This window comes from Spermophilus citellus, assembly GCF_964194105.1.
Source record: "Spermophilus citellus genome assembly, chromosome: 9".
In the NCBI taxonomy this organism is placed as follows: domain Eukaryota; kingdom Metazoa; phylum Chordata; class Mammalia; order Rodentia; family Sciuridae; genus Spermophilus; species Spermophilus citellus.
The window spans coordinates 109,374,374-109,394,103 of record NC_138191.1 but is presented as its reverse complement, the minus strand read 5'-3'; the positions used below and the strand labels follow the sequence as shown (position 1 = coordinate 109,394,103).

The 19,730-nt window shown below is 40.3% G+C and overlaps 2 protein-coding genes across 2 annotated transcripts in view; both read left to right on the top strand.

Moving 5' to 3' along the window:
* Nucleotides 1-1,723: 1,723 nt before the first annotated feature.
* On the top strand, nt 1,724-5,448 carry TMCO2 (transmembrane and coiled-coil domains 2; the record flags this gene model as incomplete). Its single annotated transcript, XM_081307995.1, has 2 exons — nt 1,724-2,251; nt 5,134-5,448. The coding sequence occupies exons 1-2, from the start codon at nt 2,009-2,011 to the stop codon at nt 5,446-5,448; spliced, it is 558 nt and encodes a 185-aa protein (XP_081164121.1). The 5' UTR covers nt 1,724-2,008.
* A 10,936-nt stretch (nt 5,449-16,384) lies between these two features.
* ZMPSTE24 (zinc metallopeptidase STE24) overlaps nt 16,385-19,730 on the top strand; it is a 43,740-nt gene continuing 40,394 nt past the window's right edge. Inside the window, exons 1-2 of the mRNA XM_081305086.1 lie at nt 16,385-16,722; nt 19,236-19,382. Of these exons, the coding sequence (XP_081161212.1) occupies nt 16,600-16,722; nt 19,236-19,382 (270 nt within the window). The 5' untranslated portion in view covers nt 16,385-16,599. The remainder of the gene's footprint in view (nt 16,723-19,235; nt 19,383-19,730) is intronic.

Below are 19,730 nucleotides of genomic sequence, written 5' to 3'. Positions count from 1 at the left end.
TCTCTCTCTCTCTCTCTCTCTCTCTCTCTCTCTCTCTCCCTCCCTCCCCCTCCCTCCCTCCCTCCCCCTCTCCTCTCTCTCTCTAAAAAAAAAATTAAAAAAAAACAAGAATACTATGACTGTAGTTGGAAGAATAAATGGGAGAGGCAAAGGAGAGAAGTTTGGATAGCTAAATAGAAAAAAAAGAAATTTTTGTGTCCTATAGCCATGTTCTTCATAGGATTTTATTTGAAAGGCAGTGAAGAACCTATTGAAGGCTTGAAAGTAGCTGTTAAGTTAGGAAGATGTGATATCAAAGACTGCTGAGTGGTGGATGGGTGGATGACACTCTAGGGGTGTGCTGAGATGCCTGCATAGATGGTGTTTAAGTTTATTGTTAAATGTGTTCATGTGTTGAAAAGAAATCAAAAACAATGATTTTTTTGAGCCAGATTTTCTTTGAGGCACCTTATGCTTTGGAGACTTACCATACCTTTTATTTAGTCATAAATGTTACAGTAATAGTAGCCCTTACCTATATGTGTGACATGGTTCTTTTCACACAAGTTATGTAATCCTTTTTACAGGCTCTGCAAGATAGGAATTATTGTCACTTTGCAAATGAAGATATTGAGGCTTAGGTTATGTAACTTGCCCAAGTAAGCAAAAAGAAAAAAAGAGCTAAAATTCAAACCCAGATCCATTAAACTTCAAAGGCAAGGGGTGGGAGGGCATTGCTGGGGATTAGGCAAGCACTCCACCACTGAGCTACATCCTCAGTTCCCAAGGCTTATTTTAACAGCTACTCTGTAATGCTTCTGTCTAAACAAATAGTAAAATACATTAATAACCACTTGATGAATGAACAGTTTTTCCTATAAATATATTTGCAAAAATGTTCAAGTGGGCTGGGGCTGTAGCTCAGTGATAGAGCACTTGCCTAGCACATCTGAGTCATTGGGTTTGTCTTCACCACATATAAATAAAGGGATTGTGTACATCTACAACTAAAAATATATTTTTTAAATGTTCAAAGGCCTATTATGTGTCAAGCACTAGGGATATATTAGTCAATAAAGTGGATATATGGATGATTCCTGTGTTGGATTGACAATAGTCAGGGAAAACAGATGTTAAGCCCCAAATTGCACAAATGGATATAGGTGTGCTGGAAGTATAAGGTATGCAAATGAGTCTCAAATATATGAAAACCCTTCTTAAAAATCACAATTTCTAAATGATAGTGACTTGAAAAGAATGAAAAGCTACAAAATGATCCAGTAGTAACTGCCTTCCACATTTACAAAGTAAACTACTCACTTTTAAAGAAAGCCCTTTCTAAATCCTATCTTCTCAAATTTCCAGTTTTCTCACATCATGTGAGAAATAACTGCCATTCATTTCAAGGAATTGTTGGAAATGATCTCCATCTACACTGTCCAAGAGAGTAGCCATGAGCTCCATGTGACAATTTAAATTCAATTAAAATTAAAATATAAGATTTAGTTCCTTTGCAACACAACTCACATTTATGTATGTGTTTATGCACTGGGATTCAACCCAGGGCTTTTTACTACTCAGCCACATTCCCAGTATTTTTTGTTTATTTTGAGACAGACTCTCACTAAGTTGCTGAGGTGGGCTTAGAATTTATAGTCCTCCTGCCTCAACCTCCAGAATGACCAGGGTTATAGTCCCTAATGTATGCCACCACACGTGGCCACTACCCATATTTGAAGTGAAGGGTGGCTACCACATTGGACAAGGCAAATATAAAATATTTCCATCACTGCAGAAAATTATATCCGAGAGTGCCGCGACTAGCCAAAGATGAAAGGAAGCAATAGAATAAACTGAAAACACAGGCTAGTGCCTGATTTTGAGTGAGAAGGATCTGACCTTTGGAACAGTGACATCACAAAGCACAGCTCACAATGACTCCAGAACATTTGGGCTCCCAGATCACTCTCCCTAACTCAGTCTAAATTCCTGAAGCCTCTGCACATGTAGTTCCTGAAGCTGTATTAAAATGACACCATCTTCACCTTCATCTTCTACTTGGGACAACCTCTTGGATTCTCTCTCTCTCGGCACATTATGGAATTGGCTACAAGCAACTTTTCTGGGAGAGACCAATGTGCCTCAGCAAACAAATTTGGGGCTACTGGAAAATCTTGCTCCGGCTGTGCAAATCGCCCTGAGGATTTGCTTTTTAATTTTGTTGGCAGTAGGATTAATTGTCTTATGGAAACGAAGTGTTCGGTCAATTCAGGTTGTACTCTTTTGTTACAGAGAAATGTAAATAGTTATAAATTGAATTTTGATTGTTTCTCCCATGTTGCTGCCACCTATCTTTATTTAAGACCATGTAGATGATCAAGTGTGAACCCATGTATCAAGATGGTAGAAACTAAGTTATCCTGGAAAATCTCCACCTCTGGGTTTTGAGCATAAAATGTTCTTTTCTTACAATGATCTTTTGCTTGTCTGCTGTCATAAAATAGACCAAACAAATACATACTCTTACCCCGAAACTTATTTGATCACTTATTTATCTTTGAGTGCCTACTATGTTTATAGAATAAACATTGTAGGATAACCAGGATCTTGGGTATTTCTGTTCTTACTATGACAGTGCTCTTTAACTGATAAGGAAGTATATAAAGTCATCACAATGTTTTTTATTATTCTGTTTTAACAAGATAAGCCTCCATCCATATTTAGGGGCTCTTTGAGGGAATAGGAATTTAACTAGCTGGGATTGTGAGAAACATTCAGGATTTTACATTCTTCTGTTTAATAATTTCTTGTTAATAATAAAGTGTTTTGGGAATCCCAATAGTTAATATGAAATGGATAGAGGTTATTTTCACATGACAAATGAGGAAACTAAAGTGCATTAATGTTCAATAGAAGTAAAAGGAGACGGGATTTAAAGAGGACTTTTAAAAAAAAGTTTTTGTAGTTGTAGATGGACAGCATGCCTTTATTTTATTATTTTTATGCAGTGCTAAGGATCAAACCCAGTGCCTCATATGTGCTAGGCAAGTGCTCTATCACTGAGCTCAGCCCCAGCCCTACAGAGGACTTTCTTAAATAGTGGTTTACTTGATAAATACATAAGTTATTACGGGATAATTTTGTAGCATTCACTTTATTTGCAGTACTGGGGATTGAATCCAAGGACATTCTACCACTGAGCTACATCTCCAGCCCTATTTCTCTTCATCATCTATCTGATATAGGATCTGGCCAAGTTGTCAAGGCTTGCCCAAAACTTGAAATCTTCCTGCCTCAGCCTCTAGAATAGCTGGGATTTACAAATGTGCACCAATAGGTCCAGCAACCTCTCAAAACCCTGCATGGTAGGCAGGCCAGGGATTATCACCTCCATTTTGTAGGTGAGGTAACTTGGTTATCACCTGCCCAAGTTCATGTCATTAGAACTGACAAAACTGAGATTTGAACCCAATTTTTAGGATTCCAAATTAAGTTCTCCAAAATGTCATTGAATGTGATTCAACTGACTTTCAACAGAAGAGATTATGTGTGTACACACATATTCAGTTAGTTAATAGAAGAACCAAATAAGAAAACAAATTTACTGGGCACAGTGGTGTGTACTGATAATCCCACAACTCCAGAGGCTGAGGCAGGAAGATTGTAAATTTGCAAGTTCAAGGCTAGCCTCAAAAACTTAGTAGAGAGACGCTGTCTCAAAAAAATAAAAGGGGGTGGGGATGTGATAAAGCACCCCTGGGTTCAACTGGAAGGAAGGGAGGAAGGAGCAAAAGGAAACAAACTCTAATTCTGGGTTTAGCTCAGTCTGAAAGAGGAGCTTGCAGGTCTTCAGACACCTCAGCCATTTTTTTTTTAAAGCAGTGGGATGGTTAATGGTATTACAGAGTAGTTAATGTTGTGGCTCTGGACTCAGACTGCTTAGGCCTCAGTTTCTATTGAATCACTTGTTCTGTAACCTGAGAGTAATCACTTAACCTCTAAGCACCTTTTTCCTTAACTTTTTCCCTCATAGGATTGTTGTGCAGATTAAAGCTTAGCATATGCAATATTCAATAAGCAGGGCTAGTCATTTTAACAACAACAACAAAAAAAAAGTGATTGATTTTTTTTCTTTTTTTTTTTTTTTTAAAGAGAGAGTGAGAGAGGAGAGAGAGAGAATTTTTTTTAATATTTATTTATTTTTTTAGTTCTTGGCGGACACAACATCTTTGTTGGTATGTGGTGCTGAGGATCGAACCCGGGCCACACGCACGCCAGGCGAGCGCGTTACCCGCTTGAGCCACATCCCCAGCCCGATTGATTTTATTTCCATCCCAGCAGGAATCTGTCTTAGCATATTAAAACAAACTTTTACGACCAGGAAATCTAGCTTTTCAGACCACTATACTTGGAAGTAAAAATTCCTGGATTAATTTAGTCCTGGTTCTACTGTTTCCAATATGGACCTTGAACAATGAAAGGGTCTAAATTTGAAGATATCTAAATAGTTATCCAGGGTTTTTTTCTGCATAAATATAGGTCATGCATAGACAAAGTGACTTCTAGCAGAGAGTCTGGCATGTGGCAAATTTCAGCAAGTTAATAATATTACTTACTACATATAATATTTTTTTGGTACTGGGGATTGAACCCAGGGCCTCACATGTGCTACTCAAGCTGCCTACTGAACTACACCCCTAGCCCTTTTTATTTACTTTGGTACTAGAGATTAAATCCTGGGTGCTTACCCACTGAGCCACATTCTCAGCCCTTTATTTTTTATTTTGAGACAGATTCTCTCTAAATTTCTTAGGCCCTCACTAAGTTGCTGAGGCTGGCCTTGAACTTGTAACCCTCCTGCCTAGGCCTCCCAAGTAGTTGGGATTATAGGTGTGTACCACTGTACTTGGTTTATTAATCTTCATTAAATAAATGCAAAAATACTTCCAAAGTATAGTGGTCTGAAAAACTGCCTACCGCTTCAGTTTGTAGTAATATTCAAAAGATTAAATAGATGTGAAAATGTTTTGTTAAATGAAAGTTCTGGCATAGGAATGAGGTATTACTGTTACTATTAGACCTTTTGTATTTATAGTAAACTGGCATTTGACATGAATGAACAAATAACACTCAAATTCTGTTGTTTTGTTTTAGAAAATATTGCTGTTTATAATCACACTCTACCAACTTTACAAGAAGGGCTCAGATTTTTTTCAGGCTTTGCTAGCCAACCCGGAAGGGAATGGTCAGAATCAAAACAGTAGTAATTTCTTCCTGTCCTTGGGTCTGCAAGAAAAAATTCTGAAAAAACTTCAGATGGTGGAAAACAAAGTGAAGGACCTGGAAGGGATGATCCTTGCCCAAAAACCTGCCACGAAGAGGGATTGCTCCTCTGAGCCCTACTGCAGCTGCTCCGACTGCCAGAGTCCCTTGCCCACATCAGGGTTTACCTCCACATCTGAAATGTGATGAACTCCAGTTTTTTTCCAGAAAAACACTGTTTCCCTCATGTGTGCAGTGGTGTTATTAATAAAGATAGAGAACTATATTGAAATTATCCTGCAAGGATTGGCTCTCTATTCAGTAGGGCCCATCTTCTACTTGTGTGTCTAGTGGGGAAAGATGGAATATAGAGACAGTTAAAAATGTCTCTAGGGATGAGGCTTCAAGGTAGAATGCTTGCCTACCATGCACAAGACCCTGGGTTCAGTTTCCAGTGGGGATAGGTGGAATCTGGGATTGTAGTGCTCACTTGTCAGACTGAAGACCATAAGCAGCTATGTAGGAAAGGAATGGAAGTGGATGAGAAAAGAAGGGAGGGTGGTCAGAGCTACTGCCTTAGGATCCATGCTGAAGAGGTGTGACCCAGAGGAATTGAAAGTGCTGTGCTGTGGACTGTGCCATAGACATAGGCTGGCCTGTGCTGGTCCTTTGCATAAGAAAAATATGCAGCCCAGGGCATTCCTGCATTAATTACTCAAATGTGAGTGTTTTAGTCAGGTTTTTTTTTTTTTTTTTTTTTTTTTTTTTTCTGTTCTGACTAAAAGACCTGACAAGAATAATTTTAGGCTGGGCACAGTGGTGCACGCCTGTAATCCCAGCGGCTCAGGAGGCTGAGGCAGGAGAATCAAAGTTCAAGCCAGTCTCAGCAAAAGTGAGGGGCTAAGCAACTCAGTGAGAACCCTATCTTTAAATAAAATACAGAATAGGGCTGGGGATTTGGCTCAGTGTTTGAGTGCTCCTGGATTCAATCCCCTATACCAAAAAAAAAAATTTTTTTTTAGAGGAGGAAAAGTTAGTTTATTTGGGGTCTCATGGTTTCAAAGGCATCAGTCCATAGACAGCCAATTCCATTGTGTCCATCTACAACTAAAAAATATTTTTTTAAAAAGTGATTTGTTGCCATGTTGGAGAAAAACTGACTCTACTGAATAGCAAGAGAACAATATAGCTGTCTCCTAAGTTGTCCCTTCCTAAAGGATTTCCGAGGATAATTTTGACCATAATTCCTGCTTAGTACACTGGTGTTAAAATGCAACCACTGCAGGGTGGGGCCAGAAAAAGGATTTGCAGAGGAAGTGATATTGAGTTGTCTAGTAAAGGATTAAATAGGCAATGAACAGAAAATATTCTTCCTGGGAATCATCATTGGTGTATATAAGAAAATAGGATGGCTCAAACAAGGAGAATTTTATTTATTTTTTTATTTTACTTTTTTAATCTCTTTTTTTAGAATAGTTTTTTTTTTGAGAGAGAATTTAATGTTTATTTTTTAATTTTTGGTGGACACAACATTTTTGTTTGTACGTGGTGCTGAGGATCGAACCGGGGTCGCACGCATGCCAGGCGAGCATGCTACCGCTTGAGCCACATCCCCAGCCCGGAACAAGGAGAATTTTAGACTGACTGATGCACTGGCTATTTTCAGAGTTATAATTATGAATTCTAGGTTCAGGGAAAAATTCTAACCTCACCTTCAAATCAACTTTAATTCATGATATGGTGAACCATACAGATGGGAGTTGACAACATGCATTATCCAACAGTTTGAGTGAGAAGTTTCTTCTTATGCTGCTGCTGGAGTGTCATGCTAATCTCTGAGAGTCAAAGTCTAAATTGTCTAAATTCCATTCCAAACCTCTTGTCTTGATTACCCCTCTGGGGTATATAAAAGGAAAGTATTAGAAAAAGGGCCTTGAATAGTAAGTAGACTAATGTCAGTAATGAAGGACCTTTAAGGTAGAATGAAAGGAATAAAGATAGGCAGAAAGAAGACAAAGGGGGAAGAAAAAGAGACAGTAGCTGTAAATCTAAAAGCTCCATGGTCAGACTTACTCCCCAGATTTGTTTTTAAGTTTTTGTAAGTTAATTAATCTATGCAAATTGCCTCATTTTGATCAAAGTTTAAGTACACTGTTAGCCTACACAATGTGTTTTTGGATTAGATAAAGCATAGGGAGATGTATTTAAACAAACCAATAATATAGACACATTCCAAACATCATCCAGACAGAAGAGATAATGTCAGTCTGAAGATCCTGGAAGATCAGACCACCATCAACTTCTAGAGATCTGCAATCAAAGAACTGAGTTCACTAGGCTGATGTTGCTATCCCACACCTTCCTATGCCATCCATCACAAAGTATCCTTTAAAAGAAGAGACTTCAAAAGCACTTGTAACTCTAGAGATAGTCTGAATTCTGCTCTGAGAATGTGTATCTTCACATTTCACTTTCTAATGAACTCCTCCTCTTTGTTAAAATCTGACAAATCCTTGAATTACTTTTTTTTAAAGGATAGTTTCTAATTTTTTTTTGAGAGAGAGTGACAGAGGAGAGAGAGAGAGAGAATTTTTAATATTTATTTTTTTTAGTTCTCCGCGGACACAACATCTTTGTTGGTATGTGGTGCTGAGGATCCAACCGGGGCCGCACGCATGCCAGGCGAGTGCGCTACCACTTGAGCCACATCCCCAGCCCCTTGAATTATTTTCTGTAAAATGTCTAGAGCCTGGAAAGTTGAAATAGAGGTCTTGTCTCCTCTTCCTCTGGAAAGACCCTATGATGAAAGTACAGTTTGGGTTTTTTTTTTTTAAGAGAGAGAATTTTAATATTTATTTTTAGTTTTTGGCGGACACAACATCTTTGTACGTGGTGCTGAGGATGGAACTGGGCAGCACGCATGCCAGGCGAGCGCGCTACCGCTTGAGTCACATCCCCAGCCCCCATTTTGGGTTTTGGACTGTCATAAATTATCATTATAGGTGTTTTAACAAGAGAGTAATGTAGATTTAGTAGTCTATGTGAGAGAAAAAGCAGAATGAGCTAGATAAAAAGATAAAACAGACTGGCTGCTCCTGTTAGAATGCCACAGTGTGACAGAAACTGATGGGATCACCTCATTCTTTGCTTTCAGCTCCTCAGATGTGTGTGTGTATGTGTTCGCGTGTGTGTGTGTGTGTGTGTGTGTGTGTATGTGTGTGTGATTCATACCATAGTCATGGGAAACTGATACCAAGCATTCATTCCATTCTTAATAGGAATCATTCTTTTCTTCAAAATATGTATAACCATGGCATCAATTAAAGATGTTGGTAAGCAGAGAATCTAAGGCAAGATAGGGGAAGAGTTTGAGAGCTATTTTATCAATTAGGTTAAATCAATGAATTACCCCTCTAGCAGTGTCTACAACTCTAGGGAGGAAAATCCTTATCCTCTAAATTTAATCCTTTTTCAATTGGCTATGGTCCTATCTGTAAGGTCCTTGCTTAGCATCTGGACAGCCATTTTAAATGACAACCTCCATTTTAAGAAAAATTTCACTTTCCCACCCAAGGGCATTTCTGAGAAAGCCTCACCACTCCCTCATACCAACACAACCCCTCACCATCTGTATTCTTTCCTGCCCAAGGGCATATCACCACTCCCTCATACCAATCCCACCCTTAACTACCCGAATTAGGAGTCTGTAATCCTTGAGCCTGCCCTATAAAAGTCCCAACTCCCAAGCCTGTGTTGCCTTTCTCCATCTATACAGAGATGGCCTTTATTTGTCAGCTCTGACAAACTCACTGTGTATCTCTGCCTAGTCTCCAACTTTCATCTCCCGGTTCCTTGCTTTCCTTTCACTATCAACAGCCTGTTTCTGTTACCCTGCCCTGGTCTTTCACTGTCTAGGTGTCCTTGCTGAATTTTTGTCCCACTCTGTTCTTGTCTTTTTTGTTTTTTTTCTCTTTCCCCTTTTAGTAATGGGGATTGAACCCATGAGTGCTGTTTTAGTCAGCTTTTTCACCACTGTGACCTGACAAGAACAATTTTAGAGGAGGAAAAGTTTATTTGGGGCTCACAGTTTCAGAGATTTCAGTCTACAAATGGCCAATTTCATTGCTTTGGGCCCAAGTGAGGCAGAACATCATGGCAAAAAGTGTGGAAGAGGAAAGCAGCTCAGTACACTGAACAAGGAAGCAGAGAGAACTCGCACTCTCCAGGGTCAAAATATATACCGGAAAGGCATGTGCCCCCAGGGACCCACATCCTCCAGCCACATCCTACCTTTCTATAATTACCACTCAGTCAATCGCTATCAGGGTTTTATATTTATTTATTTTAGTTGTAGGTGAACACAATACCTTTATTTAAATGTGGTGCTGAGGATCAAACCAACTTAGTGCCTCACACATGCTTGGCAAGTGCCCTACTGCAGACCCCACAACCCCAGCCCCTCTAACAGTGGTTTAACAGTGATTAGATCATAACCCAATCATTTCAACTCTAAACTTTCATTGTCTCACACATGAGCTTTTAGGGGACACCTAATATCTAAGCCATAACAAATGCTCTACCAATGAAAAACCAGCCTCTACCTCAGAGCAAAGCCTGTCCAAGGAAGGGACATGACCTTTGTCCTTGGAAAAACCCACAGAGCACTCCTAGGCACTTTCCCACCCTTCTAAGTTGTTTATCTACAAATAACAGGAGAGATCTGCTGAGCCAGGTGTCCCTGACTCAGTCAGGCTAGGTGGGGATCCATAGCAACCCCCTAGCAACCACCAATCAGCATGAGACAGGGAAATACCTAGAATGCCAGATGACCCCCCCAGTAGTTTATGGTGGTTGATAACATGTTGGGAAACCATGTAGTTCAGCACGTACACCCCTCTTGGCTTAAACCAATCAGTTCAAATGAATACCCCTTTTGTACTGACCAATCACCCCTACCCAACTTGTTCCCTCCAGTGAATGTGCTAATCATGTTTTAGAGTTGTTATTTGATTTCCCTGCGGTGTGTGATGATTTGCTAAGAGATGGTATGATGTATGTGAAGTCCCTGCCTTCTCCAAAGAATGTATAAAACTGCTGCAAACCCTGGGCTCGGGGCCTGTCAGCGTCACCAGTTGCTGTGTGTGCGCGCGGAGGACCGAGCTAGTGAAAGACCTAAGCAATCTCATTCTGCTTGGGACCTCATTTTGCTCTGAAACTTAACCTCTGACCTACTGTAGTCCTAAAGTCAGGAAAATAGTACAGAAAAGCTCTGTGGAAACAGTTCTCAGAAAAGTTGCAGATGGTGATCACCTAAGATAGGCCAAGATAATCACATATCTGAAATTCCAGATGGCCCCCACCTAGGTGTGGTGACCAGTATCTAAACTAGAAGCCCTGCAGTTTGGCACATACTCCCCTTGCAACATCCTCACGATTTAAACCAATCAGTTCAAATTAATCCCCCTCTTGTAGTGACCAGTCACCCCTCCCAACTTGTTCCCGCCAGTGAATGTGCTAATCATCTTTTAGAGTTGTTATTTGATTTTCCTGAGGTGTGTGATGATTTGCTAAGAGATGCTATGATGTATGTGGGGGTCCCTGCCTTCTCCAAAGAATGTATAAAACTGCTGCAAACCCTGGGCTTGGGGCCTCTCAGTGTCACCAGTTGCTGTGTGAGCACGGAGGACTGAGCTAGCTCACAATAAACACCTCTTTGTTGTCTCTGGTGGTCTTTTGGGGGTCCCAAATTCGAGCATAACACCACCATGCTATTTTCCCTCCAATTTTTTTTTCTTTTTTCTTTTTCTTTTTTCTTTTTTTTTTTTTTTTGAGAGAGAGCATCTTACTAAATTGCTGAGCCTGGCCATGAATTTGCAATCCTCAATCTCATCCTCCTGAGTAACTGGTATTACTGGTGTGTGCCAGCCATCATGCTGGCTTTAAATCTTGCTCACCTTTGAAGACCGGATGTCTGAAGGCTGAGAGTTTTTCTTTAGTTGGGCTAGCTGAAACTGGTTCGATTTTAGATGGCCAAACAAACCTTGTTTCTTTATTTTTTATTTTTTGGTACTGGGGATTGAACTCAGAGGTGCTTAACCACTGAATAACATCCCCAGCCCTATTTTCTATTTTATTTAGAGACAAAGTCTCACTGAGTTGCTCAGCATCTTGCCATTGCTGAGGCTGGCTTTGAACTTGCAATCCTCCTGCCTCAGCCACCCAGCCACTGGGTCTAATATCATTTTAATAAAAGACATATATGCCTCCCTTTTATTATTCTCATTTTCTTTATATTTATAACCTCTGGACTCCCAAGGGATGGGAAATTTTATTCTTGGCCAAGAATAGAAGTTTCCTTCAATGCTCAAATGTGCTCACTCTTACTATTGGTTCTACAATTCTGGGAGGAAAAAAAGATCCAGTCTTTGGAGTAAAAAGTAGGTAATATTTTGAAGCTCCTGTTTTTAGACTGTACGCAGACCAGTCTGTTGGAACTTTTTTTTTTTTTTTTAGAGAGAGAGAGAGAGAGAGAGAGAGAGAGAGAGAGAGAGAGAATTTTAATATTTATTTTTTAGTTTTCAGTGGACACAACATCTTTGTTTGTATGTGGTGCTGAGAATCGAACCCGGGCCACACGCATGCCAGGGGAGCGCGCTACCACTTGAGCCATATCCCCAGCCCCTCTGTTGGAACTTTCTATAAGTGACACATAATTATTCACTTTCTGAAATTCACTTATCTATCCACTGCTACCACTCTGGACTCTCACTTGGATTCTATTGTGTGTGTGTGTGTGTGTGGTGGTGGTGGTGCTGCTGCTGGGGATTGAGCCCAGGCCTTGAACATACTAAGCACAGATTCTGAGTTTCATTAACATTTCTTTAGAATGTGCTCTGGACCTTGGGAACATTAATTTTTCAATTTTCTGAGCTATACTTTCAGACCTCACCTGGGTTCTTGAAATGGCCTCCTAATTGGACCACTGCTTTGATCTGTGTCCTTATTACATTTACCCTTCACACAGTAGTCAGAGGAATCATTTCTCAAAACTCTCCAATGGCTTATTCTTTCATTCTAAGTAAACATTAGGGTTCTAACTAGGAGATTGTGCATGATGCCAGTGAAGCCAGATTTAAAGATAGGTAGTGTAGTTAGGTAAATCGGGTCTAATATGGAGTAAAATCGAAAATGAAGGCCATGTTGAGAATGGAGCCCGGGAAAGCAGAGCAGCACTTGGAAAATTGAAATATTAATGTTCCCAAGGTCCAGAGCACATTCTAAAGAAATATTAATGAAATAGCTCCCAGCAAACAGGGAGATGCTAATCAAGAGGCCTCCAGGCCCTTCCTGCCCAAGATTACTCCTCAGGCCCATCTGCCCCTCACCTTTTGGGTCTCCCCACCTACATTCTATCACTGCAAGATAACAACAAAGGACAGGAACCTGACAGAAATGAGGGAAAGCTGAAAGAAGACCTTAGCTATAAAAGAGGGACGGCCTCACCCTTCCAGGGATTCCACCTCTTGGGTCCTTTTCTTCCTCCTGGGAGAAGTCTTTTCTGCTGTCCTTTAATAAAGTTTCTACTTTCCACTCTAAACTTGCCTTGGCGTGCTTCTCTGGTGTTATACTTCAGCATTGCAGAAGCAAGGACTCGTCACCGTCACCGGTAAACAGCAGTAACATCAGGATCTGCATTTCCCTTTCTCCTTACTCTTTCTTACCTTCTTACCAGTCCCCAGGTGGGTTAAGCATTGTCCAACCTCAGGGTCTTCTCACTGTTCACTCTGATTGACATTTTCCCCAATTACCCACTTTTTTGGGGGGGTAGGGGTCTGAGATCAACTGTTGGCTAATCTTAAAGGCCTTCCTTGACCATCTTATGTAAACTAGTGCCCCTTACACCAATACACTCTATTTCCTTTTCTCTGTTTTTTCTTCATAGCACTTATCACCACCTCCACTTTACTGTGATATATTTGCTTATCATCTCTCACTCCATCCACCCCAGCCCACTAAGAATATAAGTTTCAGGAAAGGATGGGCTTTGTTTGGTTCACACTCACACTTAGCAGTGTCTGGTATTTTGCAGATATTTTTCTTGAATGAATGAACTGCAGTCAGTTTTGGCTTTGAAACTTCACACCATCTTCTGGTTCCTTTCTCTTCAAACACAGGGACAGATCACTGATGCCATTTTCCCAAGCATGAAGAGCTAGTAGCTAGCCTTTACTGGGTACTTTTTTTTTTTTTTAAGGAGAGAGTGAGAGAGGGAGAGAGAGAGAGAGAGAGAGAGAGAGAGAGAGAGAGAGAGAGAATTTTTAATATTTATTTTTTAGTTCTCGGCAGACACAACATTTTTGTTTTGTACGTGGTGCTGGGGATCGAACCCGGGCCGCACGCATGCCAGGCGAGCGCGCTACCGCTTGAGCCACATCCCCAGCCCCTGGGTACTTATTTGGTCATGTACATTGCTTAGAGCTTTACATGAATTTTCTTATTTGATCCTAACAATGAAGGAGGTAAGTACTCTCTCACTGTACTGATGAGCAACTGATGCACAAAGGGTAAATAACTTACTAATCATGGTTATGACTGGCACTCAAGCAGCTTTAGTCTAAACTTGTGCTCTTTGTCAAAAGTTTGAGTGACAGAAGTTTTAGTGAGGCTTTGGACTCACGGATAAGTAAGGACAAGAAAAGTAAGAGGGCATAATAAAGATGACCTTAGAAGAGAATATTTTGAAGGTGTTTATCCTTCCATCTAAAAGTTTTCAATGTAAGTTTAAATAGTTGCAATGCAAATTCTAGCAAATTATAAACACTGATAATTAAAAACTGTGAAATCACTTTTTATAATACATCCAACAGAAAGTTTATAACAATTGAATAAATACCCTCATCCATTAAGAAAATACATAAATGAGCTTTCAACATCATTCTCCCCACCCTACCCCAGTAGGCACAGAATTTTATTTAGAAAAGCAAGGGGAGAATGCAGGCCATCCCAAGAGTAAGAGACATCCTTTGGGGTAAAGTAAGAAATATACATTCAGGGGAGAATTAATCTTGAGTCAGAACCTTTGGGGTGAGAAAAGTAATACACATTCAAGGGAGAATGTGACCCCTCTCTAGCAGGCAAGACAGTCTTAACATTGCTCCTTTATCATCTCCAACTTATATTTAGGTTCTTTTCCCCCAAGTTATCCAAATGTAATTAATGTTTGAAAAACGTTTTATTGATCACTTCTTTACAATAAAAATATGCTTGAAAGTAAAATTTTTAACAATTCCCTGTAACTTATGGTTCTAGGTATTAGAATTCTGAATTATCATTGCAATTTAGTATATAGCTAGTCAAAACAACACAATTACAAATTTTGATAATACAGAAACATAAGTGGTATAATTCTATTGAGAAAGCATTTCTTATGTCTGGGGATGAAGCTCAGTTGGTAGAGGGCTTGAATAACATGTATAAAGCCCTAAAATAGATGGGGCTTTCCTTCCTATCAATTAATTCATGCACCTAGGTGAGTATTGCTTACTGCTAAATCAACAGGATTCAGTTTCAATTCCATTCCTTTTTTGTTTTAATAAACACAGGCTTAGAAATATTCAAATAAATAAGAATATGAAAATGCTAGTAGTTTTGTTTTAGTAATGTCAATCAATTTTGGGGCTTTTTTCTGAGTTATAGTCCCAAAATTAAAAGTGATATTTCATCAGCTGACAATTCAATTAGGTCAGCCATTAATTTTGCTGTAAATAAAGAACTGGAGAGCATCTGACTTGCAAAATAAATTGTTATCTTATTATTATAACCATTTGCTTTTTTTTTTCTTCATTCTAGACAGAGTCTTCCTAAATTGCTGAGTCTGGCCCTGAACTTGTGATGTTCCTGCCTCAGCCTCCAGAGTCGCAGTATCACTAATTTAAATAGATTTAGTTAAATTTATTGTTTAAAAAAATTAGGCAGGGGCTGGGGATGTGGCTCAAGCGGTAGCGTGCTCCCCTGGCATGCGTGCGGCCCGGGTTCGATCCTCAGCACCACATACCAACAAAGATGTTGTGTCCGCCGAGAACTAAAAAATAAATATTAAAAATTCTCTCTCTCTCTCTCTCTCTTTAAAAAAAAAAAATTAGGCAACTTAGCAACACCAGTCTATAGAACCAATTAACCAAATTAGATTTACTTTTGGTCAGAAAAATTCTGACTTCGGTTTTCAAGTAAAATAAATGTGTTGACAGGTGTCACAGTGACACATTTCACTTCTGAATTCCAAGACAGAAATGGCACTGAGACTTGATCAGAGTTTGTCCCCTAGATAAAGACAGGACTTTCGTTTCAGGTATTTCTAACCTACCCTATTCTTGTCTTACCCCAGGGCACAATTGGGCAAAATGCCACTTCCAAGTACACTTGGGGTGGATGAGATAAGGTCTGCAAGTGAAATTCTCATTGCTACCGTCATTCTCATCTAATACACTTGAAGTCAGAACACGCCAATATAGGCCAAAACACTCCATGTGCAATGCCTCGCCTCGTTCTTCTGGTATCCCAGCGATGCACCTACCGCAGCTGGACAGCACGAGCCAACAGCAAAGATTTTGACAGCCTGGGACGCCTACCATACTCGCCCATTCTTCCCAGCCACCTCTGGGCGCGGGTGGCGGCCCACTGGGTCGGCGACCGCTAAACCCAGAATTTCTTTTTTTTTTTTAATTTTTTTTTTTTTTTTTTTAGTTGTGGATGAACACAATATCTTCACTTTTATTTATTTATTTTTATGTGGTGCTGGGGATCGAACCCAGGGCCTCATGCATGCGACGCAAGCGCTCAGCCCCTAAACCCAGAATTTCTGTCAGCTCGTCCCAGCCCAGGAAAGCACAGAATATGCCGCAGCCCATTCTGGGCAACCAAGGCCCCAAAACCTAAAGGAACTGCCACTTGAGAGGTTGGAAAGCCCCGCCCCCGGACGCGGTATAAAGCCCAGGAAGAAAGCCAGAACCCTGGGCAGGAACCTAATGTCGAGGGGCGGGGGATGGATGTAGGTGCAACGCAAGCTCAGCCAGGGCCGGAACTCAGCGTCTGGGCTCCCTCCCCGTTTGGGCCGGAAGTGAGGAAGGTGGGGCTGGTCCTTTCCTATGAGAAACTGGAAGTCCCCAGCGGGTGGAGGCAAGAAGAGGAGTGCTTTTGCGACACTGCCGGCTGCGCGGAGGGGCTGGTATGGGGGCGGGTGTCTGTGTAGAGGCACTCGGAAGGGACCTATATCGCTGTGGCACCGCGGGGACTCTTTGAGAGGACGGGTGTCAGTGTGGCACCGGTGCACGCTGAAGGAGCCGGTGGAACCGGGTGGCCATGGGGATGTCGGCGTCGCTGGACGCCATGTGGGAGATGCCCGCGGAGAAGCGTATCTTCGGGGCGGTGTTGCTCTTTTCCTGGACAGTGTATCTTTGGGAGACCTTCCTAGCACAGCGGCAGGTGAGCCTAGACAGGGCCCACCTGAACTCAACACCCGCCAGCCCTAGGCCAGGCTCGGAATGGACCCTAAGTCCTAGATGTTTGCTCGCGTCCCAGCACCAGTTTCAACCCTGTAACCCTTGCTGGGCCTTCTAACTTGGCCCTATGGCGGACTTGGCTTTTAGGGGTTCTTGGTACCTCAGGGAAGTTTTTCGTAAGACCCTAGGGCCTTAAGAAAGGAAAAGGTAGCCCCCTCAAGTTTGAGCTTATGCCTGCCCTACAGCCTCTTTGGTTCTTTGGGTCCAGACCCAGGCTCCTTTATCTTTGATGTAAGCCTTCAAAAGAAAGCTGCTGACATATTCGAATCACAACTTCCCCATGATATTCGTGTTATCCTGCTCAACCACAGGAAACCATTTTCTGAAAATAAAGATGTTGCAATTCTTCCAAGGACTGACACTCTCTTTTTTCTTTTTGATAAATTTTTCATATTTTTTCTTTATTTGTAGGTGGACACAGTACATTTATTTTTATATGATGCTGAGGATGGAACCCAGTGCCTCACGTGTGCCAGTTGAGCGCTCTACCACAAAGCCACAACCCCCTGCCCATCCTTTTTTCTTTTTATTTTTTTAAATAAATATTTTATTTTTTAGTTGTAGATGGACACAATATCTTTATTTTATTTTTATGTGGTGTTGAGGATCGAACCCAAGGCATCGCTCGCCTGGAGCGCTCTACCTCTGAGCCACAACCCCATCCCCCTTTTTTCTTTTTAATCTCCTTAAAGTACATATGTTTTTGCCAAAAAAAGTATTATATTTACATTATTTTCGTTAAAAAATTTTTTAAATAGTATCCTAGCGGCACACACCTTTGGCCCCAGCTACTCTGGAGGTGGAGGCAGGAAGAGCAAAACTTGGAGGCCACTATGGGCAATTATTTATTATGAATCTGTCTCAAAATCTTAGAGGGTTGGGGGGGGCGGTAATCCCAGCAACTGGACCGTCTTTAAAAAATAAAAAGAGCTGGGGATGAAGCTCAGGGGCAAAGCGTCCCTGGGTTCATTTCTCTGTAACAAATAAAAAATGTGAGGTGGGGATGGGGTTTGAAGATGTAGCTCACCGGTTGAGCACTTGACTAGCATGCCTCAGTCCGTGGGTTCAATCTCCAGCACTGGTGGGCAGGGAGTGGGGGAGTAGAAGGCAAAAATTACTTAATAACAGCTCTCTAAAGATAATCCTAATAAATAGCTTGAAAAATTAGAGATCTGAACTTTTTTCCCCCAGTACTGGGGATTGAACCCTGTAACTCTTAAGATTGAGTTATGTCCCCAGCACTTAAAAAAAAAAAAAAAAAATTGAGACAGGGTCTTGCTAAATTGCTGAGGCTGGCCTGGAACTTTGGATCTTCCTGCCTCAGCCTCCTGAATAGCTGGGATTACAGGCATGGATCACCTCACCTGACTGAGATCTGAACTTTTAGTACTGGGGATTGATCCCAGGGATGCTTTACCATTGAGTTACATCCCCAGTCCTTTTTATTTTTTATTTGAGAGAGGGTCTTGCTACATTACCCAGACTGGCCTTGAATTTGTGATCCTCCTGCCTTAGCTTCTTGAGTTCCTGGGATTACAGGCATGTACCACTGTGCGTGACTAGATCAGAACTTTTAAATGAGTTTAAATGTTTAAATGAGTGAGCATTTCAGTCCTTTCTCTTTTCAAATTTTTTTTCTCAATTTACATTCTACATGAATCTATAAACAGTTTTAATATTTTTCTCAATAAACTATTGACCATCTATCTGTCTTACTTTAATGATAAGCCTTAATAACTGCTTATTACTAAGTAGTCAGAGTAACTACTTTTCAGTAGTGCCTCTACTGAATTATGCATTATTTAATGCCCTCAACTTTTATTGACATACAATATATAGAGAAAGCATTTGTTGTAAAACCATTGTAGAAGATGTTTCTGTCCTATTTTTTGGTATCTGCTTCCTGTGGTATGTCTCATGAGCCAAAATTACCTTTTAAAATTTGGCATAATGAGAAAATTGATCTTAGAGACCTGATAATTTCTTTGATTCCTTAAATCTCTCTTAATTTGGACCAAATTTAATGACTAGCAACAATATCTGTTATTGCTTGTGGTTAATATGTTTGCTTCTCTTTTTCAGTTTTTTTTTTTTTTTTTCTGTATTATAGGACATAGTCATACCCAGAAAGAGTGGCACCCTTGTGATGTTAAAACTTTGGTTTGCATATGTAAAGTGAAGTGTGAGGGTAATCCTGATTTTTATTCTACGTAGTCAGCTAGCCTCATATTCTCTTGTTCTGCCTTTAACTTTTCTGCATCAGTTGTTTCAGTAATCAGTGTACGTGACAAATGTAGTATTTTCATATATATGAAACACTCTGCAGATGTGTAGATTAAGTGACAAGTTAATGCTATAAACTATTCAATGTAAGATCATAAATTACTATTGTAGTAAACAATTGACTGTTAAAGTGTTTTCTTTAAAATATTCCAGAGAAGAATATATAAAACAACAACTCGGGTACCCCCGGAGTTAGGACAGATCATGGATGCTGAAACATTTGAGAAATCTCGACTGTATCAACTGGATAAAAGTACTTTCAGCTTCTGGTCAGGACTCTATTCAGAAGTTGAAGGCACTGTGAGTAATTTACGTCTTGGAGAGATGGTCTCTCAAATTATTTAATACTTTGCAATGTTCTCATTTTTGTATTTTTATGACACAAAAGAGGGTACTATTCCTACCAGTCCCACAGTGCTTTCCTAACCTTTATTGTTGCTATTTTTTACCCACTTGGGACACTTTTATGTCATAAGCATGATCTAATATTTATGATTTCAGTAGCTATCGAGATCTAATTCACATTTCATAAATTCACCCTTTAAAATGCACAATTCGAGTGTTTTATTATAATTATACAAATAGTGTGATTCATTACAACATTCTTACACACACATAACATCATTTGGTAAATTTTTTTTGCCTAGT